This window comes from Mauremys mutica, chromosome 2, assembly GCF_020497125.1.
Source record: "Mauremys mutica isolate MM-2020 ecotype Southern chromosome 2, ASM2049712v1, whole genome shotgun sequence".
NCBI classification, from domain to species: domain Eukaryota; kingdom Metazoa; phylum Chordata; order Testudines; family Geoemydidae; genus Mauremys; species Mauremys mutica.
The window spans coordinates 206,895,779-206,922,038 of NC_059073.1; the positions used below are offsets into that span (position 1 = coordinate 206,895,779).

General features: G+C 41.1%; 1 protein-coding gene across 11 annotated transcripts in view; it reads left to right on the forward strand.

Moving 5' to 3' along the window:
- The window catches only part of PDE1C (phosphodiesterase 1C), a 548,714-nt gene that overhangs the window by 264,611 nt on the left and 257,843 nt on the right, over positions 1–26,260 (forward strand). Inside the window, exon 2 of one of the 11 annotated variants that reach the window (XM_045004975.1) lies at positions 25,373–25,399. The exons of the other annotated variants lie outside the window; for them this stretch is intronic. Within the exon in view, the coding sequence (XP_044860910.1) occupies positions 25,373–25,399 (27 nt within the window). The remainder of the gene's footprint in view (positions 1–25,372; positions 25,400–26,260) is intronic. 11 annotated transcript variants of the gene reach the window in all.

The window sequence follows — 26,260 nt, forward strand, 5'->3', positions numbered from 1 at the left end:
ACTCATATCTGTCTCCATAACTTTGGGTTCATTTAGGTTAGCACATAAGAACAGCCATACTGGGTCAAACCAAAGGCCATCCTGCCCAGTATCCTGTCTACTGACAATGGCCAATGCCAAGTGCCCCAGAGGGAGTGAACCTATCAGGTAATGATCAAGTGATCTCGCTCCTGCCATCCATCTCCACTCTCTGAGAAACAGAGGCTAGGGACACCATTCCTTACCCATCCTGGCTAATAGCCATTAATGGACTTAATCTCCATGTATTTATCTGTTTCCTAGAGAATGGCTCCATGTGGTCCCTCACAAACTGGAGACGGTTACTGTGGGTTTGTCTTTAGTATAGCTTATGTACATACTCCACGAACTGAGCATTTGAGCTTGTTCCAGAATCTGGGATGAGCCTATGTTGTCAAAACTGAAATGCTCAAAATAGCACATGCATGTGAATGGACACAGGGTGCTAAAATTAAATTAATCCAGGGGTTCTCAAACTGGAGGTCAGGACCCCTCAGGGGGTCACGAGGTTATTACTGGGGGTCGTGAGCTGTCAGCCTCCACCTCAAACCCCGCTTTGCCTCCAGCATTTATAATAGTGTTAAATATATAAAAAAGAGTTTTCAATTTATAAAGGGGGGGAGTCGCATCAGAGGTTTGCTATGTGAAAGGGTCACCAGGACAAAAGTTTGAGAACCACTGAATTAACCCCTCTGAAGCCTCAGGGAATGCAGAGGAGGGGGGTCTCCCTTCGTAGGGTTGGGAAGGATATTGCTCTTCTCATGTGATCCTTCCCCCCAGTGGCTAATTTTAAATGAAGCTACCCTCCCCTGACATGAATCTCCCTATGGCACTGAAATTACATGTAGACTATAATTTGGCATTTGAGAAGTGAAAGGGATGGTAGCCTAATGGAAAAGCTAACAGCTTGGCTCTTCTGCAAGCCTCAAACTGCTGAATGAGCTTTAGGGTAGGTAAGGCTGTGCCTCCCAAACAGCCTGACCCTGCCCACTATCCGACCTCCACCCACTTCTTGCCCCCGACTGCCCCCTTCAGAATCCCTGACCCATCCTGCTCCTTGTCCCCTCACTGTCCCCCAGAGACCCCACCCCCCAACCACCACCCCGGGACCCCACCCCGCTCTCTGTCCCCTGACTGCCCTGACCTCTATCCACCTCCGCTGAGTCCTGACAGACCCCCCCCGGAATGCCCATGATCCAACCCCCCCCATTCCCTGCCCCCTGACTGCCCCCCCAACCTCTGCCCCCTCCCTGTGCCCTGACTGTCCCCAGGACTCCCTGCCCCTTAGCCAACCCCAGCCTCTTACCCCCGGCTCCCTCCTCATCCGGAGCCTCAGCGCGTCGCTGAACAGCTGCAGCGTGTCTCCGGCGGGGCCTGAGCCCCGCCCCGCTCAGAGCCGCGTGGGGAGGGGGCGGGGCTGTGAGCTCCATGCCGAGCGGAGGGAACTGAGCTCAGCCTGGAGCTCGCAGCCCCGCCCCCTCACCATGCGGCTCTGAGCGGGGCGGGGCTCAGGGGCCCCGCCGAAGGCACGCTGCGGCGCTGTCTGAGGATGCCACTTGATGTGCTAAGGCTCCAGGAGAGGGGCGGAGGCGGGAGCCTTAGCTGTTCTCTTGGGGGCCCCTGCGGAGCCCGGGGCAAATTGCCCCCTTTGCCCCCCCCTCTGGGCAGCCCTGTTCTGCTCTATGGGCAAAGGGCATGTAAGAGCCAACCAGCATGCTGAACTCTCCTGTGTGGTGTGAGAGAAGTTTCCTTGTCCTTATCCCTAAGTATCTGCTGAATGCTCAGCCCAGCTACTAGGCCAAGGCAACGGCATGAGGATTTGGTCTTTAGTCCATGTACAGTCTAAATCCCTTCACCATTAACATTTGAAAATGGGCATATGCAGTAACACTTCTTCCAATGTTCTTTAATTGGCATCTACATATTAACATTCTAATGGTTCCTCACAGCAAATTTGTGTAATATGAAGGAATATTGAGGCAATGGAGCCATAATGCTCTCTCAGGTAGAAGATTGCAAAAACTTGCCTCACTGAGGCAATAAATTATGTCTGGCAAACTGTTAATATATCTCTGATTAGAGATCTACATGGTAAACAATGACTGTTTTATAACTTACCTAAATACCTATTAATTTGCTGGATATATCACAGCTGAAAAAGAGCCTGTGTGCATTGGTTTATTAATACATGTTTTAAAAAGTCTGGTAATAGGCTATTACCTGTGATGAGGTACTGTCAGAGCTGTATGAAATTCAGTTTTTGTCTTGCTGGATTTTCACACCCAAGAATCTTGTCCTTTTACCTTGTTTTCCACCTCCAAAATGTCAGTTCAGAGATTTCAAATTTTCCCCTTTAAAAGCCTGCATCGCCAAAATTGTTATCATGTTTCTGATGTGCCAACAACCATTACTTGAAGGTGGACTCATCTTCACTAGAAACAGTTCTTCCAGTTTTGTTTAAAAAATAAACAAAACAAAACGCGTGTGTCCCAGCAAAATGTTTTTTTACAGAAGTAGACCCATTTTTGCATCTCTGTCATAATGAAAAAAGGTGAATTGAACTGTGAATAGCTCTGGATTTCTTTATGAATGGCACTTGCAGTCACTACAGTCCCATTCATCCCAAGATCCACATGTAGAGATTGTCCATTGTATGTGGCTCTTGTCCTTCCTCCATGGAAAAGCAAGTCAGTAACCACTGTGGCATCACCTCTGCAGTTCCCGGACCTACAGAGAGCTCTCTGCAGGTCTGAAGATCTATGTCTGGGAAAGCTTGGCAGATAAGAAGGTGCAGGGGGAGCTTAAGGGAAAGTTTGTTTTTTTTAAAGCATGGGGGAAGTGGTGAGGGGAACACAATGAGCCTCTGGGCTAAGTGGAACCCTAGAAAGGAGCCTGTGGCCAATGGCATCTTTCTTTCGGAGGAACAGTCCACAGGGACTTCAGGTTCCTGTAGGTGCTGCTCTATATTGATCTTTGTGCTCAGATTAAGATAAAGCAATAAATGTACCTTGTCTGTGGGCTGTTCCTCTGTGTAAGCTGTGGGCTGCCTGCCATCATTTCCAATTAATGTAACTCAGGTGAGGATGTTAGGTCTCTGGCGAGTTGCCAGCTGCAGCCCTCAGCTGGGCACACCAATCATAGTTTATCCTTGACTTTTGAACCTCATTGATCTGATGAGGTATTTACTTGGTTCTATGTTAGTGTATCACAAGGGAAGGGAATAGATAAGTGCAACAGGGTAGGTCAGGGATGGAATTCTCAGATCTGAATTTCCTGACTTTTATAAGGTAAAACCAGAAGCCTACCGTTATTTCAATGCAGTTTTAGTCTGTCCGATACGTGTGCTCACGCTGCACCATTATAAATATCCACAGGTGGTTAAATAGTAAGCAAGCTGTCTTGCCTTTGCAATGGGCACCCACATGCAGCTGGCATATATGCAGCACTTGTCTTGTTGAGCATGTATTTAATAGATGAGCAGTTCTCTCTGGTGCCTGTTATTTCTGAAGAGTATTGTCCCATGAAGTTTGACAAGCTTAGAAGGCTTCAGGAAACTATGTTTCTGATGAATGTGCTGAGTGTGTATTTACGGCTCCTAACAGCTGCTTGTGACAGAAACAGGACTCCTCATTTTCAAACAGGAGGTTTGTACTTGCCTCTTTGCAGTACATGCCTAATCTACAAGGATCTTCTTCATTCAAACCTGTCTTTCCCAGCCAGGGGCTCTAACATCTTTTACCAATGAATTGCTTAGAAGTCGATAAAACTGGCAATCTGTAATTAACTCCATCTCATCTGTGCCCTTCCATGGCCACTTGCTAACAATACTATGGTTGGTAAATGCAGACTTGTGCTTCTCACAGAGGATGTCCATCAATATTGAACAGGGCTTATAAGGGACAATGGCCATGACAGAACTGAAAACCTGATTTTGAAACATGGCCTCTGATTTTACACTTACAATTTTTCTGTGGGTGTGAATAATTGTGGGTGCATTTTTTAAACTTAGACTTCTAATTAGTGGACCGTGCACTCAGCTCCAGTAATCAGATCTATAATTGCTGTACAAGCTGGCTACAATTACTGGTGTGGGGGAAATGAGGAACGGAGTTGAGGTCTTTTTAAAAATTGGAGATGAGTGTCTGTTTTTGATGGTGCTTTGATGGTGCAGATCATCAGTTGATGTAAATCCAGAAGAGTTCCATTAGATTTGGAGTAACTATCCTGATTTGTACCAGAAGAGGATGTAGTCTGAAGAGTTTTTCAATTATGTTTTTTGCTGTATTTGTGCAAAAAATAAAACCTTGATTTCTGGCTAGCTCGGTATTACCAACATCAACACTATCTGCCTCTCAGCATTGCAGAGGAATCGGGGAAAAATTGAGATTAATCTTCTTCCCCGCAGCCAGGATTACAATGCTAAACTGATAGATTCATAATAAGTCTCTAACTCCATGCATAATACTTCCCCATGCTGTTAAAGAGGAAATTATAGAGTAACCATCCCTGAATCAGGACTCACATGGATGCTCTACCTTCCCTTTCTCTCTTTTCTCTGATCCTCCTATATAATTTAATTTTGAAGCTAGACTTAGAATCTGAAGGGAAAAAATAAAAATGCATTGTATAGATGTTGGTGATCCTTTAAAACTAACCAATTACACCAAAGATACAGATAAAGTACTTCCTTCAACTTACTTTAGGAAGTATCTTGAATACTGCAAATATTGAGGTGGTCTTATTGCCTATACTTATTCAAGATCTAATTTTGCTTCCATTGAAGTAAGTTGTAGAATTGACTTCAGTCAGAAAAGATTCCTTCCATGAGTTAAAGGGCAAGTTTGCAAGTAAGTGCCACCACTCTATGTATCTATTTATTTGTCTTATCTATACAGACAGGTATGTGTTCTACAGTATTTTTAAGTTTTCATCTTTAAAAATGCCACATACAGAAAAGCTGGTTCTCCCACTGACAGTACTCTGGCCTGCCTCGTTTTCATTTACATAGCCCAAGTAAGCGGTAAAACAGAGAGTTCCCTTTAATTCCTGAAATGTTCCTACACAGTGGGCTTTGTCCCCAGATATTTTAGCTGGCAGCAGATTGGGGAGGTTAATAAAGCCCCTCAGAAAGCACCACTTTGTTAGCAAATGTGTAAATTAGTCAGTTTCTCAAGTGGAAAATATAAATATGCTAATTCCTTTCCGGAGGTGATAAAGGCACTCCTGCTGTCTTTGGTCTTGGTTTCAATCTTCCTGAATCTCCTAGAGTCTGGGTTTAAACTAAGGCCCTGTTCACCTTGGGAACAGAACTGGGCTAGCTCCAAACATATTTAAACACAGTTGTTGCTAACAGGGTTCAAGTGTGGATTCCCTAATGAATGTGGACAGGGATTGTCTGTCTGCAAACCTTGTCATGAAACCACACTATAGGCCTCTTATACCTGGTCCAGATTTCCTCTGTATCCCAATTTCCTATTGAACATAAGAGTTAGGGCTGCACAGGGAACAGAGGACTGAACCCATAGTTGGTTCATCTATAGGATTGCTTTAGTACCCATGATTCTCCAAAGAACAAGAAGTCCTTATTGGTTAAGGAATGAATGTGACATAAGAAGGCTAATGGCATTTTGGGTTGTATAAGTAGGGGCATTTCCAGCAGATCGAGGGACGTGATCATTCCCCTCTATTCAGCACTGGTGAGGCCTCATTTGGAGTACTGTGTCCAGTTTTGGGCCCCACACTACAAGAAGGATGTGGATAAATTGGAGAGAGTCCAGCGGAGGGCAACAAAAATGATTAGGGGGCTGGAGCACATGACTTATGAGGAGAGGCTGAGGGAACTGAGATTGTTTAGCCTGCAGAAGAGAAGAATAAGGGGGGATTTGATAGCTGCTTTCAACTACCTGAAAGGGGGTTCCAAAGAGGATGGATCTAGACTGTTCTCAGTGGTAGAAGATGACAGAACAAGGAGTAATGGTCTCAAGTTGCAGAGGGGGAGGTTTAGGTTGGACATTAGGAAAAACTTTTTCACTAGTAGAATGGTGAAGAACTGGAATGGGTTACCTAGGGAGGTGGTGGAATCTCCTTCCTTAGAGGTTTTTAAGGTCAGGCTTGACAAAGCCCTGGCTGGGATGATTTAGTTGGGTTTGGTCCTGCTTTGAGCAGGGGGTTGGACTAGATGACCTCCTGAGGTCCCTTCCAACCCTGAGATTCTATGATTCTATGATTCTATTTGCTAGCAACAACTGTATTGAGACATGATTTGGGGTCTCATCATGTTGAGCTTTACCTTGGTTGAGCTCTCCGTGTGAATAAGGACAACTCACCTGAGTAAAATTTTTCCAGGATCAGGCCTTTTGTTGGCACTGTTCTGTTGGTAGTGTGGACAAGACCCAAAAGTTTACCACTGGGCCAGTGCACAGTGTGAGAGGACAGAAGTCTACTTCATGCTTTCTGGAATGTTATCTGGAAGGAACAGAGGAAGTGAGAGACTCTCAGCAGTTTTCTCTGATGAATGAAAAAGGGACAGGGTAGGAAATATTTTTAATGAATAAGTAAAAGCACAGCAGCTTTGGGAGAAGTTAATTAAAAAGAAGTGTTTGGAGGCATAGCAGTTCAGTAGAATGTGATAAATTTTGCCTCAACCCTTTAGTCAGTTTTATTCCCTCTTGTGACTTTTTATATGAATCTTAAATCAATAAATGACCCCTGTAGGTAACAATAAGAGAGGAAGACTGTGTTTCATATGAAAATGTTGACTAAGAAACACCATAGTTTTTTTCCATAATCTCAAAAAAGCTTTTACTCTTGTGGGAGTGGTGCAAATGAATCATGTCTACACTCTAAGAAGCAATTATTTATTCCCACAGTTTAAAAACAAACACACATAAAAGGTACTGTGGCGTATAAGAAAGGAGCTCCTTTTGTAAACATTAAACTGAATACTTTTTAAATATCAGTCCTGTATATCAGGGTGGTAAAGCTCACAATCTTGCATAGAAAGCAGGGATATGAAAAAGTTATTTTGGGAAGATAAATTTAAACCCCTGGCTCAAGGGGAAATTAAGGATCTCTTTATGGAGTGCTCTAAACAAAACAAAACAAAAAAACCTTTCTGAGATGGGAGTCCATACATGCTGAGAACATTGAAATAAAAAGGTGGGGCGGGGGAGAAGGGAGGAAGCAGGTGAGGGGAGAGCACTGAAAAATCCAGTGTTTTGTTTTATTTTTAAAGGCAATGAGGCCAGCTCATCCCCTAATCTGCCAGCTTTTGGTGGATTCAAGCACTGTATTAAAACCAACTCAGCTTTAAAAAGGATTTTAAAGGGTTTTTTCTTCCTGAAATTCATATTGATTATTCCTAGTCAGTTTTCCACTGTCTCATTCTGTCAAAAATGTACACCAATCCTGATCTCTGTAACACTAAAACCATTTGGCTTTTTCTGCTGGCAGGTGGTGGATGAATCGAGACTCAACTCCTCACATCAGGACTGACCTCGTAAAACACTAACAGTTGTGAAACATGTCTGCTCAGATTTGAATTTCCATCAAATGCTGGGGATTTGGGTAAATCAGAGGTTTTATAGGGGGTTTGGATTTTTTTTTCTTTTGGATTCACAAAGCTGTTCCCAATCTTACGAAGCACTGCGATAAATACTAGATGGAGTAACTTCATTGAGTCTATGTAGTTAATAGGGGTAAAATTGGTATGAGCATAAAACTCCCATTAGAGTCAGAGAGCTGCCTGGCATGTATCCGAGGGCTCTGCTTGGCACAATTCTGTGGCACAAATTCTTGACTTACATTTGAATGGCTAAGGCTGTATTGTGGGCTTTAGCCATAGCGCTGGTTTGCAGTGGACCCCACCAGAGTGGGAGGAACATGTCTTGTAGAGTAGCAGGCAGAGCATAGGGAACAGGAGAACAGCATAAACTCTCCTGCGAGGCTGACCAGTTTAGATGGGTGGTGCAAGAGAGGTCAGATCCTACCTCCTCCTTTACCCTTGCCCCATAGGGTTCACTAACAGGGAGTGGTCCTTGGTTTCTGGTGAGAACAGACTGCAGTCCTTGCTGGTCCCTCCTGCACCGGAGAACAAATGAGGCAGCCTTTCCTCTAAACACCCGCCCACACTCGGGCTGAACGCAGCATGGCCCAGAGAACTCAGATTTCTTGGATCGATTTGAAAAGTGAAAGGAGACTAAGTTGGGGGAGAAGGAATCTGGAGATCACATAGAGCAGAGCAGACATTGACAGAAGAGGATGAGGAGGGAGACTGAAGATTATTGTAAAAATAGCAAAAGCAGCAGAACTGAAGACTAGAGTAGTTGTCACAGCCCTTGCCCCTAACATGGGGAAAGGGCAACAGGAGCTATCTAAGTATTTCTCTTTCTAGCTTAAGTTTTTGAAAGCACCTAGCACTGTGGTATCTAATAGAGGTAGACTAAAAAAATTTAGATGAAACTTTTTTTTTCACCAAAAAATGCAGATTTGGGTTGACTGAAACATTTTGTGAGTTCATGTTGAATTTGCCAAATTGTTTGTCAAAAATACCAAGAAAAAACCCCCAAATTCTGAAAAAGTTGAAGTTATTTTTTTTTAAAGTTTGTTAATCAGAAAATTCAAATAAAATGTATTGGGGTCAATCCAAAATGATTCCCCTTCCCAATTTCTCGGTTCAGTGACTGAACCAAAAATCAGTTATTTTCAGAGCTTTAGTATGAAAGTGGTTGTGGAACACTTAGTGATAGCACTTAACATGCCCTGAATGCTACTTGCATCTGAAGAAGTGGGTATTCACCCACGAAAGCTCATGCTGCAAAACGTCTGTTAGTCTATAAGGTGCCACAGGACTCTTTGCTGCTTGAATGGCAGTATTGTCACAGTCCTCAGCATGCTTGTTGGAAGGCTTTTTTTTCCTGCGCTCATTCATCCTTCTCTTTTTCTTTTCTTCTACGTCATTCCCCTCCACTCTCCCTAATCTCTCCACCTATGTAGTAGTGGATTCTCAACTCCTAGATGACAGTGTATGGGGAGCCACACTGAGCTGGAAACATACAATGCGGGAGCATAGAGATGTGCAGTGCAGCTCCTATCTGGTCTCCTTAACTCTGCCCTCTTCCCCTCCTCACTGGAACTATTTCTGTACTATTCTAGGAAGGTCATCCCTCCGCACCCAATGAGAAGAGGGCAGAATTTACCCTATTGTTGTGTGAGGGAAGACAGGATATATAATACAATTGTATTATAGTTTATATAAAGATGATAAAGTCATTGAGGAGAAACTAAATTAATTCTTTGCTTCAGTCTTCACTGCTGAGGATGTTAGGGAGATTCCCAAACCTGAGCTGTCCTTTGTAGGTGACAAATCTGAGGAATTGTCACAGATTGAAGTGTCACTAGAGGAGGTTTTGGAATTAATTGATAAACTTAACAGTAATAAGTCACCAGGACCAGATGGCATTCACCCAAGAGTTCTGGAAGAACCCAAATGTGAAATTGCGGAACTATTAACTATGGTTTGTAACTTGTCCTTTAAATCGGCTTCTGTACCCAGTGACTGGAAGATAGCTACTGTAACGCCAATATTTATAAAGGGCTCTAGAGGTGATCCCAGCAATTACAGATCGGTAAGTCTAATGTCAGTACCGTCCAAATTAGTTGAAACAATAGTAAAGAATAAAATTATCAGACATATAGAAGAGCATAAATTGTTGGGCAAAAGTCAACATGATTTCTGTAAAGGGAAATCATGTCTTATTAATCTATTAGAGTTCTTTGAAGGGGTCAACAAACATGTGGACAAGGGGGATCCAGTGGACATAGTGTACTTAGATTTCCAGAAAGCCTTTGACAAAGTCCCTCACCAAAGGCTCTTATGTAAATTAAGTTGTCATGGGAGAAGAGGGAAGATCCTTTCATGGATTGAGAACTGGTTAAAAGACAGGGAACAAAGGGTAGGAATAAATGGTAAATTCTCAGAACGGAGAGGGATAACTAGTGTTTTTCCTCAAGGGTCAGTCCTCGGACCAATCCTATTCAACTTATTCATAAATGATCTGGAGAAAGGGGTAAACAGTGAGATGTCAAAGTTTGCAGATGATACTAAACTGCTCAAGATAGTTAAGACCAAAGCAGACTGTGAAGAACTTCAAAAAGATCTCACAAAACTAAGTGATTGGGCAACAAAATGGCAAATGAAATTTAATGTGGATAAATGTAAAGTAATACACATTGGAAAAAATAACCCCAACTATACATACAATATGATGGGGGCTAATTTATCTACAACTAATCAGGAAAGAGATCTTGGAGTCATCATGGATAGTTCTCTGAAGATGTCCATGCAGTGTGCAGAGGCGGTCAAAAAAGCAAACAGGATGTTAGGAATCATTAAAAAGGGGATAGAGAATAAGAAGGAGAATATATTATTGCCCTTATATAAATCGATGGTACGCCCACATCTTGAATACTGCGTACAGATGTGGTCTCCTCATCTCAAAAAAGATATACTGGCATTAGAAAAAGTTCAGAGAAGGGCAACTAAAATGATTAGGGGTTTGGAATGGGTCTCATATGAGGAGAGATTAAAGAGGCTAGGACTTTTCATCTTGGAAAAGAGGAGACTAAAGGGGGATATGATAGAGGTATATAAAACCATGAGTGATGTGGAGAAAGTAAATAAGGAAAAAAATATTTATTTGTTCCCATAATATAGGAACTAGGGGCCACCAAGTGAAATTAATGGGCAGCAGGTTTAAAACAAATAAAAGGAAGTTATTCTTCACACAGTGCACAGTCAACCTGTGGAACCTCCTTGCCTGAGAAGGTTGTGAAGGCTAGGACTATAACAGGGTTTGAAAGAGAACTAGATAAATTAATGGAGGTTAAGTCCATTAATGTCTGTTAGCCAGGATGGGTAAGGAATGGTGTCTATAGCCTCTGTTTGTCAGAGGGTGGAGATGGATGTCAGGAGAGAGATCACTTGATCATTGACTGTTAGGTTCACTCCCTCTGGGACCCCTGGCATTAGTCACTATTGGTAGACAGGATACTGGGCTGGATGGACCTTTGGTCTGACCCAGTATGGCTGTTCTTATGTTCTTATGTTTCAATGCTTTTAATGGTGAAGGCACATTGACAGACCATATCTATGTTAACAAGCCATAGGTGTGTGTAATTGGTGAGGTCAGAAACATTAGTGGAGCTTCAGGAGCTTCTTTTCCTCTGTAAGGGGCCCACTGCTGGGTGTCTTAAAGGCCCAATCCTCTGGATCCTGCTTGCGTACAGTCTCAAGGTTTTTTCTACATATGCACAATGATTGTGAACACACAACGAGAGTAAACACTGTTTATGAGAAATGCGCGCGTTGTCTTTTCAAGAGCAGGATATTTAATATTTGGTTTGTTAATTAGAAGCACTACCAGAGCAGCACCAGAAAGCTCCTCACTGCACAAAGTAACGTCATTGAAAGTGTTGGATAATGTATTTGTAGCTGTTAGTAAATGCCCCAAGCAGGGGTTTTTGAGACGTTAGCCTTGTTTTGGAAAGGGAACACTGCATCTTTGTACAGCAGTTTTTTCACCCCAGCTTTAGGCGTGTTGAACAGTAATCCGAGTGTTTCAGCCTGTAACCCAGAGTCAGGGGAGGGGCTGGCACAAACATGAGATTTAAAATTCTGCGTCATACCAGCTGTCTAGAAGCAGACAGTGGGGGTGGTGATGGTGGGGATGGGTGTGGGGGGGAAACAATAACAAGCAACAGTCTGATAGATTTACTAGAGCTTAGGGCAAGATGCAGATTTTTTTGTGACTTTGCATACAGTGTTGGACTGGGTTGACGTAATTCCAATCCATGTTTCCTGTCTTGATATTTAATCCAGGTTATGAATGATGACTCTTTCCCTGCCAACATCTTGCATTTTGTAACTAATCACCAAGCCTCTCTGACTGAAACAAAACTGGACAGCTGCCTGTTTGCCTCCATGGGATTTTCAAAGTGCTAATGTCACATAGTGGCTTTGATTGAAAAAAGTAATCCATACCCTTTCATTTAATTAAAGTATGTTAACATTGTAGCCCTACTGGCTGGAACCAGATTCCAGCAAAGCATGATTTGTTTGCTTTGAACATACATGATACATACGTGTTGTCATTGTTTGTTCCACAAAGATTCTTTTATCTCATTTTCAGCAAGATTATTCCCTCTTACATTGCTTGTCGATATGACGTGTTTTCATAGCAGTTCTTTTAGTAGGAAAGTAAACAGGATACAACAAAAACAACGGACAGGAAAGATTGTGTATATGGTCCCGTTATTTAAAACCTTGTAATAGCAAGGAATCAACCTCACTCTCTGCGTTGCCATGTGAACACAACGTGTAACACATCTATCAGGATGTACACAGAATGCCAGGGAAATGTAGCCCCCACCCCCCTGCTCATTCCACAAAAAGTTTAATAGTCTGCTTTAATGGGAGAGGTTGCAGAGTATGCGTGATAAGGTACCACCCATCCTGTATTTTGAGGGTCATCTCTTATTTGGTGCCAAATGTTCCACAAGTATATCCAATAGCCAGTTACTAAGAAGCATTTGATCAGATAAAAAGTATGTTTTCAAACAGGAATTGTGCAAAGGATCACACACTATGGTAAAATGTTACCCCCTCCCCCATGAATAAAACATATAGGGAACTACTTCTTTAAAACTAAGTTCTGTTCCATACTTTTCATACTGTTGGCCTTTATTTCCTTAAAGGTAGGTTCCTTTCAGTGTGTTTGTACACATACATAGTATGTACATATGTGTACTGTATAAACAACTTTCTTTCATCCTTTCTGTCTCCAGTATGTGAGAGAATATTTGCTTATAGTAACAACACAGGTAAGGCTCAATAGACCATATTATTTTCAAAGGGCCTAATCCTAAGGAAATAACTCTATTTTGCCTAGGTTTTACTTACTACTTTTTCAGATAAATCCACACTAATTTAAATGGAAGTTTACCTGTGTAAGGACTGCTTGAAAACTGAATGAAAACAGAATAAGGATTTCAGGATTCGGCCCATGCAGGCACCTGTTGTTATAACAAAAGCAGGCAGAGTTCTTGGCGTCCTGATCTGCACAGAAGCTACCAAATTTAGGCCAGGTTTTCAGAAGTCATAAGCACCCACAGCTTTCATTGTCATCCCACCCTGTTCTTTAAAAATTTTTTTAAAAAAAGTAAATAAATTAAAAAAAATCAGGCCCATTGTATATTTACTTCAAACTTGCTGTGGTTTAGGTTTGGCCTTATGGATAGTTCAGATAACAAAAATGTAACCCGCAGTTTGCTCCTTAAGCCTGGCTGTGATTCTAGGTCTTTTCTACAGAGACATCTCCCACCTCCCTTACATTCATGGTAGTTAGTGAGCCACACCTGCCATAGAGAGTCAACAGGAATAAATCAGTATCTCTCTGCTGGGTGCCAACACTGGCTATGTCAAGGGAGGAACCCTGCTCCAAGACCTTATGTTGTCTTGCTAATACCTCTCTGTGCATGGATACACATAATACCTGATACAGGGCTGTAAAGGATGCTTCACATTCTCTCTCCATGTTATACTACATAATAACATAATTATTAAAGACACAATTATTTATTGATAAACTAATAGTTAGAGCTGGTAAGAAAGTGGAGAAAATTTTCTGTGGAACGCTTCAAGAGTAATGAAAACTTTTTTGAGATTTTTTTTAATTTGAAGGAGGTTTTTATTAAAAAATTGAACATTTTGTTCATTTCTGAAAGGTGGAAAAAACTCTATTTTAGTGTGATTTTCAGTTTTCATTGAAAAACTAGATTTAAAAAAAATACACAAAAATGTTTGGAAAAAAGACCTTTGACCAGCACTAGTAATGAGTGTAGTTTAGTCACTGTGGGGCTGACCCAAATCTCACTGAAGTTAATGGGAGTCTTTACATGAAAGGGGCTTTGAATCAGGCTCATAGGATCTAATTCTGCTCTCATTGAAATAAATAGTAAAACTCCCTCAGACAGCAAGGGGAGCATAATTGGGCCTATTTGTGTGCGGAACTGTAGTTGAATGCCCGTCACACCACAATATTTTTGATTTAAAAATTCAAAATAAATAAGATATGGTTCAAACAAGTATGATAGAAATATAATATTTAGTTAGTTAATAATGGAAAAGTTACAGTTAGCATCATCCTTGATCCTCCGTTTTTCTTATAGATCCTCATGCTCACCATGACTGTTGCATATCCCATCTCTATTGCCAGCCCACATCCCAACTCCCCAGGCTTCACTGAGTGCAGAACATTGTCCTCAGCATTCTTTCATATAGTGAGAAATTTGTCCCCATACAATTTCATTAGGCCACCATTCAGTATGAGATCCAATTCAAAATGCTTCTTCTTGTTTTTAAAACTCTACACATACCTGTTTTAGCTGACCTACATCTCATTTCAAATTGCAGCTGATATCTTACCTTATTTCCTTCACCTACCTTTTAATTTCGCTCTCCCTCTGCTGTCACTTATCTCTGGCTGTATTGTTTAACCCAACAGAGAATTCTGTTTAACCCAACATACAGCCTGTTTGGAAGATATTCTACACAATAAAGGTATTGTATTATTGACTTGAGGGTGGAAAAAACATGAAAGCTAGTCCTGTTTCAATCAATGAATTAAATAGATGGCAAATTGTGACTCAAGGAGCCTCTCAGTGCCAACCATACCATAACTCACATTAGGTCTGACTTGCTCATTTCCCCAAACTCACTGGTGTCATAATCTGTATCTAAAACATGTCATGTGAGGTATATGCAAACTGGTAACATGCTGGTCATTAATAGTGTTGCGTGGTATATGTACGGGTGGTGTGTATAAGGAATTATAGATGTGTGCTGGAAATATATTCTTAAAAGGTTTGGCAAGCAGTGCATAAGCCCTTCCTGTCCTATATAAAGGAATGTTGGTTCATCTGCTTAACTGTGTCTCCAGTGTAAACTGAGCAAGGTGAGACCAGAAATAATGGAAGCACATTTACACAGAAGATAGTCATCAAACTAGCTAGTGGGGGAGATGTTCACTTAATGATCATGAAGAGGGATGGAGACTATACCCCCGTGAAGCATTCCTGGCTCTTGAAACAGACAGTGGACACTGGGGATTATAAAGAGAAACAGAAAGCCATTTTGGTATCCATCACCTGAGGGAGAAAAGAGGCCAGAGATCTCAAAATCTGAGAGAGGTGGTTTCTTCAGCCAAGGGGGTTGAAATCTTTGGGAACTGACTGTAGGTGAGAAAACTGCTCAGACAAAGATTGTAACTTGCTGAAGTTAAGTTTCAGTCACTAGAAAGCAAATCTCTTTCACTCTTACTTGAAATTATTTAAACTTATGTTTTTTGTTAATAAACTTATTCTTGTTTTATTACACAGCCAACTCAGTGCTGCTATATTGAAGTAAAGTGTAGGTCTTCAGCTGTTCTAATAGGCTGTCGTGTGCTTTTTCTCTTTGGAGGCAGCAAACTTAAAAACTTCTCTGAGTGTCTCAAGGGAAAAGGACTGGACACTGCAGAAAGACATCTCCTAGGGAACTCAGGAATTGGGGTGCACTGATTGTTCCCTGCAAGGCAAGGTTTGGACTGGCAGAGTCATGAAGAGTTTGCTGGCAAGGCAGACGAGCTGGTGTGCTTCGTGTGCAGACATATAGGTTAGCAGCAGCAAACCTCACTGTTGTTGAGGCAGTAGCACAGCGGCTCATAATTCTGCGTGATCTGAGCAAGATGTCACATGGACGAAGATAGCTTGTTCTTAGAAAATTTGTTGGTCTCAGTGGATTGTTAAAATAGGTTCAGTGCTCCCAGAGGCATAAAGCTGAAATTTGAATGCTGGTGGCCGAATTATAGTCCAGGTCATGATATTTCATTTTTCAATTTGATTTATGCATTTTTATTAATATAGGCTGTAGTACTTCGATGTATATATATAATTAATTCTGCTGTGATGGCACTTGAATTGATATACAATTGATTCAGCATATTGAAGTGATTGGGAGAGGAGTTTATTTAAATAATCCTATTTGGTTTGTAGTGAGTATGCAGCCATCTATGTCAAGAGATAGACAAATGTAAATTTTAAACAAATATGTTAAAACCCCCTTTTAAAAATAACTATATATATATTTTATCCACCTTGCCTTCTTCTCTTCACAAGTTTCTTCTGCTTTTACTACTTCTGAGCAATATGTAGTGATAATTAACTAATGAAAATGTGTTACACTGACAGTGCCCCCTCTTCACTTTCAGGGCTACAACCATCTCTAGCATATGTGTTAACTCCTGTAATTGGAGTTACACCTGGATTATATTTGGCCCAAATGGGCTTCCTCTTTCTTACTCTTTCCCCCCTTTGTTTTCAGTATTTCAGAGGATCTGTGGGCTGGTGGTTGGACAGTCTTGTGGGAGATCCAAGTTCAAATCCCTGCTTCACATCAGGCAGAGGGTGGGATTGAATCTGGGTTTCTTACATGGATGAATCCCCTAACCATTGTCTAAACGTTATAAAGGAGACTATTCCCTTACCACTATTTTGTGACTCTAGCCTGATCCTTTTTTTGGCTAAAACTATTCATCAAAGTGCCATCAAACTTGAGAATAGTTTCTGTTTGACCAAACTGCATTTTTTGGTGAATAAACTATTCGTCCAAAAATTTTAACCCAACTCTAGTTTACAATATATTTAAGTAACACATTGTTGGAAGTAGCTGGAGGTGGTGATATCCCTGACTCTCACCAGTCTATTTTGTCAGACATAAATTGCTCTTCTCAAATTCAGCTTGTTAAAATATTAAACCTATTTATAACAACCTTATCATAGGCCTTATTGTAACATAGGAGCCCAGTTCTGGCAGTGTAGAAAAGCACAGATCCAACAAAGTCTTTCATATTATAGGGGGAATTTATAATACAGCATCACCTCTTTGTCTCTCACTGTTGCTGAATGATCTCTTCAGATGAGCCTATACAGAGAGGCAATGATGAATGGCTGTGTTTTGCCTGAGTTGAGAACACGATGGGACTCTAATATAAAGACAGCCATTATTGGGTTCTATGTTAATGGGTGATTAAGCTCCCACTGATATCTTAAATGTGTCAATTAAGGCACTTTTAAATATAAAAAAGGATTTTCATGCAGAAAACAGAAATTGGAAGGTTGTATTTCTGCTGGAAAAGTGGCTTTGTTCTTAAACAACAGGTCCACTCCTTCTCTGTATTCAGAGCCAGATCTGTTGACTCTCGTGACAAAAATAATTTTTCACTGCCTTCCTTGCTTGCTAGCAATCCAGAACCGGCCCAGTGGAGAGAAGATAAAGAGTGGGATTATTTTCTGGCTCATGCATAATTATCCAAATTATTATCAAAGGTGCAATTTGCCAAGTACCCAATTTTAGCCTCACTTACACTGAAGACTTCCAGGCTGCACAGGTGTAACTGAGTGCAGGACTGGGGCTACAAGATTTTTATTACTGGTAATGATACATGAGCAGGAAATAAAATTACTTGACTTGTGGGGCTCACAATTAGAGAAAAGCATCCTATTATTTGCAAATTTGCTTAGTTTATTTAATCAGTCACTGAGATTCAGTAAATAGGGAATGCCACAATGCCAATATTGGAGTCACTGTTCAGAGTGAAACTTCACCTAAGTGATTCAGATTATTCTTTAGAAACTGTGTAGGAGTGAAGGAGCAATTCGTTTAGCTAACTAAGATTCTGAGTTGTGTGGTTTTGGGGGAAAAACACCTACATAGTTAGCAGAGCTACTTAGCCTTACTCTTCCCCCCACTCAGTCAATTTAACTACTTCTCCTAGTGGGCTAACACATGGAAATGTGGTTATTTGAGATAAACACACTCCTTGTGTGTTGCCAGCATGTGGGTTTGGATGCACAAAAGCAGTTAGGTGTTGTGACAATGATGGTCACAGTGCCTAACTTTTAGGTGTCTAGAAAATCACTGTGATTCACAAAGTCTGAATTAGGTATCTTAGACCACAGTCCATAAAAACCAGCATGCTAAGCAGAAGCTGCCTAAACAAGCCAATGATATGCTGACCGGAGGGGCATGTGCTCAGCTCCACCCCACTTATGGAGATAGGTAGAGCCCTGTGGTTTTTGCAAATGTGAGATAACACAAAATAAAATGGAAAAACAATTAAAACAACAAACTCACCCTGTAGTGGCAGCTCTTACAGCTCCTGTTTCCCTTCTGGGTACTGTGACCTGGCACTCGCAGCACCACTCAGGTTTGGCCCAGTTGCCACTCCATCAAATCTGAGTGAGTTGCATTGTGACCTGGTAATGGTGAGTGAGAGAACAAGAGAATCCTGTTGACCTTGGAATGGATTATTTATTTCTTAGAGAAAGTCCCAGGAAAAGGACAAAGACTTTGCCCAATGTTTTTTTTGGCCTTCCTTGAGATACTGCCTAAGTATATATGTCCTAACTGCTGGGTTACCAGAGGTTTATTAAAGGAAGCTTTCCTGCTGCTATATATGTTTACTCTAGGAAGCCCCCCATCTTTAGTGGGTAGCTGATGGTCAGCATTCTTTCAAAGTGCACATAGACTAGTAGATCCTGATCTTGCTCCGGCTTTTTAAACACGGTTCTACTTGATTTCTGAAAGAAAAGAAAGAATTCAAAATTAAGTTACGTTTATATAGCATCTTTCATTCAAAGGATTCCAAAGCACCACTGAAATACAGCCATCTCTGGAATGGAAGGGAGAGGAGCGAACCAAACTGTGGATAGTAGTGAGAGAAGGAGAAAATAAAGTAGCACTGATTAAGTAGCAATGCTCGGTATCTCTTTGTGAACCACAGTCTGGGAATATTATTTAATCTCCAGTACATCTTTAATTCTACCTAACCAAGTCACTATTACCACTAAAAATATTGATCCATTTATCACTTAGAGGAATCTATCTTTAATATTTACATTTTTTTCCTATTACTAAAAGAGAATTACTACTTGGAACCTTTACTGGTAGTCTCAGTAAAGGTCAACTAATGTATGTACATGGAGACTGAGCAGTATCACACTTCCAGAATTGTTTTTTCCATGCAATAATTGAGCTACATTGACAACTAGTATGGTGAAGTGTGTATTGCCACCATCCATGCTATAACTCCTTTGCTAACAGGGATTTTCAGTCTACACAGGGTCGGCTCTAGGCACCAGTGAAGGAAGCAGGTGCCTGGGGCGGCCAATAGAAAGGGGCGGCACTCTGTCCATTATTGGGGCAGCACGTCTTTGGTGGCAATTCGGCGGTGTCTCCTTCACTCCCTCTCTTCCTCTTCGGTGGCACTTTGGCGGCAGCCCAGTCGGGTTTTTCTTTCTTTCTTTCTTTCTTTTTTTCCTTCGCCGCTTGGGGCGGCAAAAAAGCTGGAGCCAGCCCTGAGTCTGCGGAGTTCTTTTCCAGCTCCTTTCACCATCACTAAATTTATATTAAAACTAAAACTTAAACACTTGTTAAGTTTGGGCTTAATAAGGATAAATTTTTTTACAGGTATATATTACAGTCCTTCAGGATTGGTTAATGTAACGTCACCTACAGAAAAGTTAGACTCAGGAGACAATAGGTAGGTAGTGTAATGAATGTGGCTGCATAGGCCTTCGTGGTCATCAGGAGGGAATAGAACTGCAGACTTTGTGTTCCCAAGCACAGGCCCCAAAAACATGAGCTAAAGGAAAACTGTCATTAACTACAGCAGTGTTAGGACTTACACCAATTAGGCCAATCACAAGGGAGCAAAGTGAGGAGACACATTTCAGCATGATAGCACATTACAGTAGGCAGTACCGGTTATTCATGCTGAAAATAATTCATGTTTTTATCTGCAGGAAGAATGTTCTGGTAATCTAGGATCCCAACAAATAAACACTGCTATGATTAAAATTTCTCTACTAGTATCAGAACTTCAGAACAGTATCAGAGAAACTTTCTTGGTGAACTTCATGAAGTTCTGCTGAGAGAGAGGCTATACGTGATAGCCTTTGTAACCACCAGTGTGAGACTTGACCAGACAGATTTGTTTGTTTACAAAGCTTTCTATCAGTTATGCCTGCAGCACACCTTTAAAATGAATGTTCTGTGGATGTTAGGATTCTTACACAGTCTTGTTGCCATTGAGATACTATTCAATACAGTTTAGGTAGTCATGGATTTTGATTCTGGTCCAAACCTGAAACACTTTGTATGTTCTTAATATAACACACTGTAGGACCCTGCTGATCAGTAATGCTTGATGAGATGTACAAGCCAGCGACAGGTATGTTTGTTTTATTATATACTATATGGGGAGAGTTATATAGATGACATAATATATCCATGAAAAGGTGCTGGATTGCCATAGCTGGATACTGAAGTCTCTTTATCTGCAGGACAGATACTGGATGGACAGTGGCAATGTAGGAATACTAGCAATGTGCCTAAACCATGATTTGGAATCATAAAAAATAATCACTTATGAGAGGGCAAATCATCCAAAATGCCTGTTCTGTCCTTGGACTTCATTCTGCAAAGGTCTGTGCAGAGCCTTTCATTTTGCTTCTGCGTTGCCTTGGTATGAAATTTGCCTTATCTGTTCAGAGATATGGATGGTGAAGCAGTTGGCTCAGTTGATAGATTGACTTTATTTCATTTGCTTCAGAGGCTTTATTGTAGCCATCCCCCATTTTGTTCTGCTCTGATATAATATTTTTGCAGATGAATCGCCCTTTTGCATTGGCAGCTTCATGTATTGTAACTGAGTCTGCCCTTGTACTGCTGTGAAGCTTCTGTAACAACATTGACTTTGGCAGAGTTATTCCTGACTTACGCAGGTTTAAAATAAAAGCAATAGAGGGCCCACTGAGTCTGAGTCTTAATTTCATTCAGTGTGAAAAAAATTACCAGCTTCTGTTAATATGTTCTGTAATGTAAGTTAAGAGCAGTTTATGGGAGTAATGCATTCCACAATAGGTGGATTTACATTAATAACACTTGGGGTTAGGGTTAGGAGAAGGGAAGCTGAACTCGAGTCAACTCCTTATTAACCCAGATTTGGCAGAGCCCCTGAACCCTGGCATAGGCTATCAGCACTGGATTGCCAACAAGAATGAATGCAGCATCAGTCATGACTAAGGCTATGTTTTTGTCACAGAGGTCATGGAAGTCATGGTATCCATGACTTCCAGCGACCTCCCTGACATTCTTTTCTTTAGCCCCTGGGGCTGCAGAACTTTGGAGTTTGCAGCCAGTGGGGCCCTGTCAGGGTTCCAGACAACAGGGGCCCCCCTGCAAGGATCCAGTGGCAGGTGACAGACTCCTGAGGGGGCCGCAGGGTCCAAGCAATGGACAACAGCTTTGCGTGGGTAGGGGGGACCCCTCCCCTGCAGCTCCCAGCCACCGTGGGCATAGGGGCCCCCCTCTGCAGCTTCCAACTGCCACAGGAATAGGGGGAACTCCACAGCTCTCAGTCACCACGGTGGCGGGGGAAACCATGGAGCCTCAGCAGCAAAAGTAACAGACAGGTCACAGCTTCCGTGAATTGTTGTTTATTGCCCGTGACTTTCACTAAAAATAATGGTGACATAATCTTAGTCATGATGGCCTTCACTAGCCTGCTGTCATTCTGGTTACCTTTGTTTGTAGAAAGGGAGGTTCTTGTGAGGTTCCACTGAACAGCTATCTGTTACAAGGGTTACTCCAATCCCACAATTCGTACTCTGGATAGAATTCTGCACCCCTGTGGAGGCACAGAATTCATATGGCCTGCATATTTCTTTGCTCCCCAACGCAGAAAAACACAAAAGAAATTTGTGGGGGGGACATGTGCTTCTTCCCCGGCATCCCAGGCACCGTATCAGTTCCACCATGCCTGTAGCAGCCTCAGAGACACAAATCACTGTGCGGGGGAAGGAGGACTGGGCGTGCATGCCTGCGGGGGAGATGTTGATTACCATCAGCCAGGGCTGTCCAACAAGAAAGAGACGTACTGTCCCTCTCACTTGCTACTGGGGCTTGCTGGGCATGGAGGGGGGTAAGTCTTTTTATTATGCATAAGAAAGACTCTGTCCCCAAGGCAAAAATGTAGCAGCCTGCCTGCTAGTTAATGAGCTCATTCTCTGAGGCAGAAATGTAGCAGCCTGCCTGCCTAGTAACATGTCAGTAACTTCTTGAGAATCGAAAAAACACTTAAATATTAGTATCATGTTACAAAATTGTTTGTTTTTAAATTAAAGAAAATAGCTTTTGTAAAAAAAAACTCCACATTTTGTTAATGTTGCTGTTGATGGTTAATTGATCTCCTTCCCTGAGGCAGAAATGTAGCAGCCTGCCTGCATAGTAACATTGTTAATGTTCTTATTGTTAGTTAGCTGTTCCTATTCTCAGTCAATTCCCCATGGAACATAAAACCTGTAAAAGTTTTAAGACCCCAACATTGCCAGAGTTATGTAAAGCCTTATAAATGACAGTAAGGGAATCAGCTAGGAAGATCTATGTGCTTTCTCACTTTTTTCCTGTGCCAAAGTGGCACAATGGGGTTAGAGTACAGCTCAGGATTTATTTTACTTACCCATTGAAAAAAAATGACTTTGAGGGCAAATAAAACATCTACCAAGCAGTCGATAAAATTTCAGGACAATCAGAACCAAACACTTCCCAAAGTACCCAGCCAGGTCCAGGACAATGATTAGCAAAACTGTATGACTTTCATGTGTGAAAGTCTGAGCAATTTAAAATGGCATTCTCCTTTTTTTTTCTTCCCTGTTTTGGTGTTCTGTAATGTAATTTAAATGAAAACCTAGGATTATAACTGGAATGCAGGGTATTAGTTACCAAGGGGTTCCAATTTAACTTTCATGTGTTAAGGAACTGCTGAATAGTTATTGTGACTTTTTTTCTGTATTGTAGTTTAAATAACATACCAAAACAATTGAAACTGGTGTGATTATATTGCATTATTTTGACAAATAAAATTTGCAGAATTTTGCAGAATTTTTATTTTTTTGGCACAGAATCTCCCCAGGAGTAAATTTAATTTAGTTCCAACATTCTCTTTTCAGATCAGATTCCTCCTGTAATGAGATTAATTTGGTAGCCCCTCCCATCCTTCCCTACATGTAGGCAAACAAGACAACTGCAGAGGGAGCTGTTGTTCATTCCTGACCATTTCTGCTTGCTAACTCAAGGTAGTCTTTCAGTGTGTAAGCTCATATGAATATTGATGATTCTAGTCAATAGTGGATTCTGGCAATGTTTTCAAAGGAGTCTTAAATCAGCCTCCAATTTATGACTTGTGCTACTGTGTATCCTAACTACCTAATTTTGGGTGGGAGACAAGTGTGAACAGGTAGATGTCTAAATGCTCTTATTTGTGATTGCATATTAGAAGCTGTTTTTTAAAACTTAGCTTTAAAGTGTCAATTCTTTCCCCTAGCAGCTTTGATGATCAGCAGCAACAGACTTTGTTTTTGTAACACTGGATGGAAATACAGGCATACCGTAAATTTATTGCTATATGGCTGCAGCTGTTGGTGGTACACAATTTTTTTTCTTCTTTTAAAGCACAGGCATGCATGTATTATTGATACTGAGCCTGTAAACAGCTGTTCCTTTAACTACATTGTTTTCAACCATACCATGCAAATTATATGTCTATAAACAAAATAAGTAACATGGTTTGCATATGTAAAGTGACTGTAATGGGAGTGCAGGTGTGGAAATTAAAACACCAATAAAGAATAATGCTCTTTGAAAATCAGGCAGCCTTCCCTTTCCTAACACTGTTGCCTATGATACTGCAAGGTTTTCTAGTGCAGTGGTTTTCAACCTCTTTTCATTTGTGGACCCTGAAAAAATGTCAAATGGACGTGCAGACCCCTTTGGAAATCTTAGACATAATCTGCGGACCCCCAGGGGTCCGTGGACCACAGGTTGAAAACCATTGATCTAGTGCAATATACTGATCTCAGATGTAAAGACTGCTTTGTGAATCTTTTTTAATGCTAGAAATCTACCAGTGATTAGAAGAGTGAAATGTGAGTCAAATGCAAACAGCACCATAATGTAGGTCCATCTCTGTTAGATAAATTAAAATTAGAGCTGGCTGGAAAACTTTGAAGGAACAGTTTTCATTTGGAAAATGCAGTTGAAATCAAAATACTTTGTGAAATCATGTAATTTTCTCTAAATTTTGTCATGAAGTAAATAGGGGTGGGGAAGTTCTGATAGTGTTAAAACAGGCTGTTTCAACATTTTCTGAACAAACTTTTGTTTTTTTCCTTTTAAAATGACTTTTCATTTAGAATTTTAAATTGTCTTAAAATAAATTAAATGTTTCAGTTGATCTGAAATGAATTCTTAAAAAAGTTTCTTTCACAGAAAATTTTGAAACTTTTTGGGTTTCTGTTCTGAACTGGAATGAAAACAAATTTTGGAATCTCAAAATCCTCCATGAAACAGAAATTCCATTCTCTGCCGGCTCTAATTAAATAGTGCTAGATAGCGCCACGTGACATTGAGCTTTTCTCTTTGTATGTCACGGTTTTGTGAATGTCAGTTGTAGACAATAATCCATTAAGTCTTGATGCTACTGTTTGTGAATGTTTTGTTGTTCTACTCTCGTGTGTGAGGATTCTAACAAATGAATTTTCACACAGGAAAGCCTTAACTAAATATTTTCAAACTTTTAAAACTAAATATCCAGAAGTTTAATTAGTCCAATAATTAAGTTTAATTAGTCCAGTTGCTCATTGTCTGAAAACATCTGAGTATGGGACAGAGATTGTTGTACCAAATTTGTACTATCTAAAGATAGTAGAAGGTTTACCATTTGGCAATCATGATACAGGGACCATGCCTTCAATTAAAAATAAAATGGCATTACATTCCATGTGTCCATGCATTTTCTGATTTTTATGTTTTGTAGTTTTAAATAATACCTTTTTACTTCGTTATTCTGGACCTGTCTCGCAAAAAGCAGCAATATGAACGGGGGCATTCACACACACATGCCATGCCTGCTTCAACTGAAGTTAATGGCAAAAAACCCAAACCACCATTGACATCAGTGTAAGCGGAACTGGACCCTTATCTCTCATTGAAATCACAGCTGTATAAGATTTGTTTCAGCAGACTAACACTGGTAAGAAAAAGGGTTATTAGATTTGGTGCTTCCGCATTGCAGAGATTACTGTGCCTTAGCTTCTGATACTTGAATGCTTCTGATTTGGCAGTACTGGTCCATTCTTTCTGCAGTTTTTTCAAAGGCCTGGCCTCCATTTCTCACTTTTATTTATGTTTTTCCTGCAGGAGAAAATACAAGAAAACATCACAGAGGTAAGAGTAAGTCACAGAAGGCTTGGAAGGTGTTTGTAAATCGGCTGTCCCTTAAAGAGGTTGAAGAAAGAATTTACTTTCGTGTATTGGTTTTTAATGTACCGGTATTTAACATATTGGTTTTGTTCATCGTGGGAATCCATTTCACAGACAGTTGCCCTCTCTGAGGCACAATCCTGTACTTATTACTCAAAACTCCCAGAGGTGTTAGTGGGAGTTTTTACTGAGTAAGCGCTGAAGGATTTGGTTGTGAGCCCTAACAAATTTTCTCTCAATTCCTTCTGCAAGATATGCCAGTTCTTACTTTTATCAGTACACATGCAGTAATAAAAAATTGGATTTGTTGGCTTTTAGTCTTGCTGATGACACGTGCCTTTGCAGGAGACCAAAGGCAGATTGGGATCCCATTGATAAACAGACCCTATTACTGCCAAAAGATCTAGTTATCTTACTGTGTCCTTGCAGTTGGGAAGCCTAGTAGTGTTTCTCTGATTCATTGCTCTCTGGGGAGCATTGTTTTTGTTTGCTTTCAGATTGTGTGCTTGGCAGTGGTGACTCTAGGTCAAAGTTTTAGAGTGGGACACTGCAATTTGCCCTAATTGCATCAGATTATTAATTGAGGGCTTAATCCTGCAAAGTGCTGGGCACCTTCCATTCCCATTGACTTCAGTAGGAGGTGAGGGTACTTTGCACTGTGAAGGATTGAGCCCTGAGGGCGTTCTGAATGTGCCCCTCAGTGCTGTGTTGTGGCTATTCCAGTGAGGTCCTACTGCTGCTGCTTTGGAGATCTCTGTATTGGACTGTGCAATTGTACCCTGCACACTGTGGGACACTGGAACAGCTGCTGTGCATGGATCTACT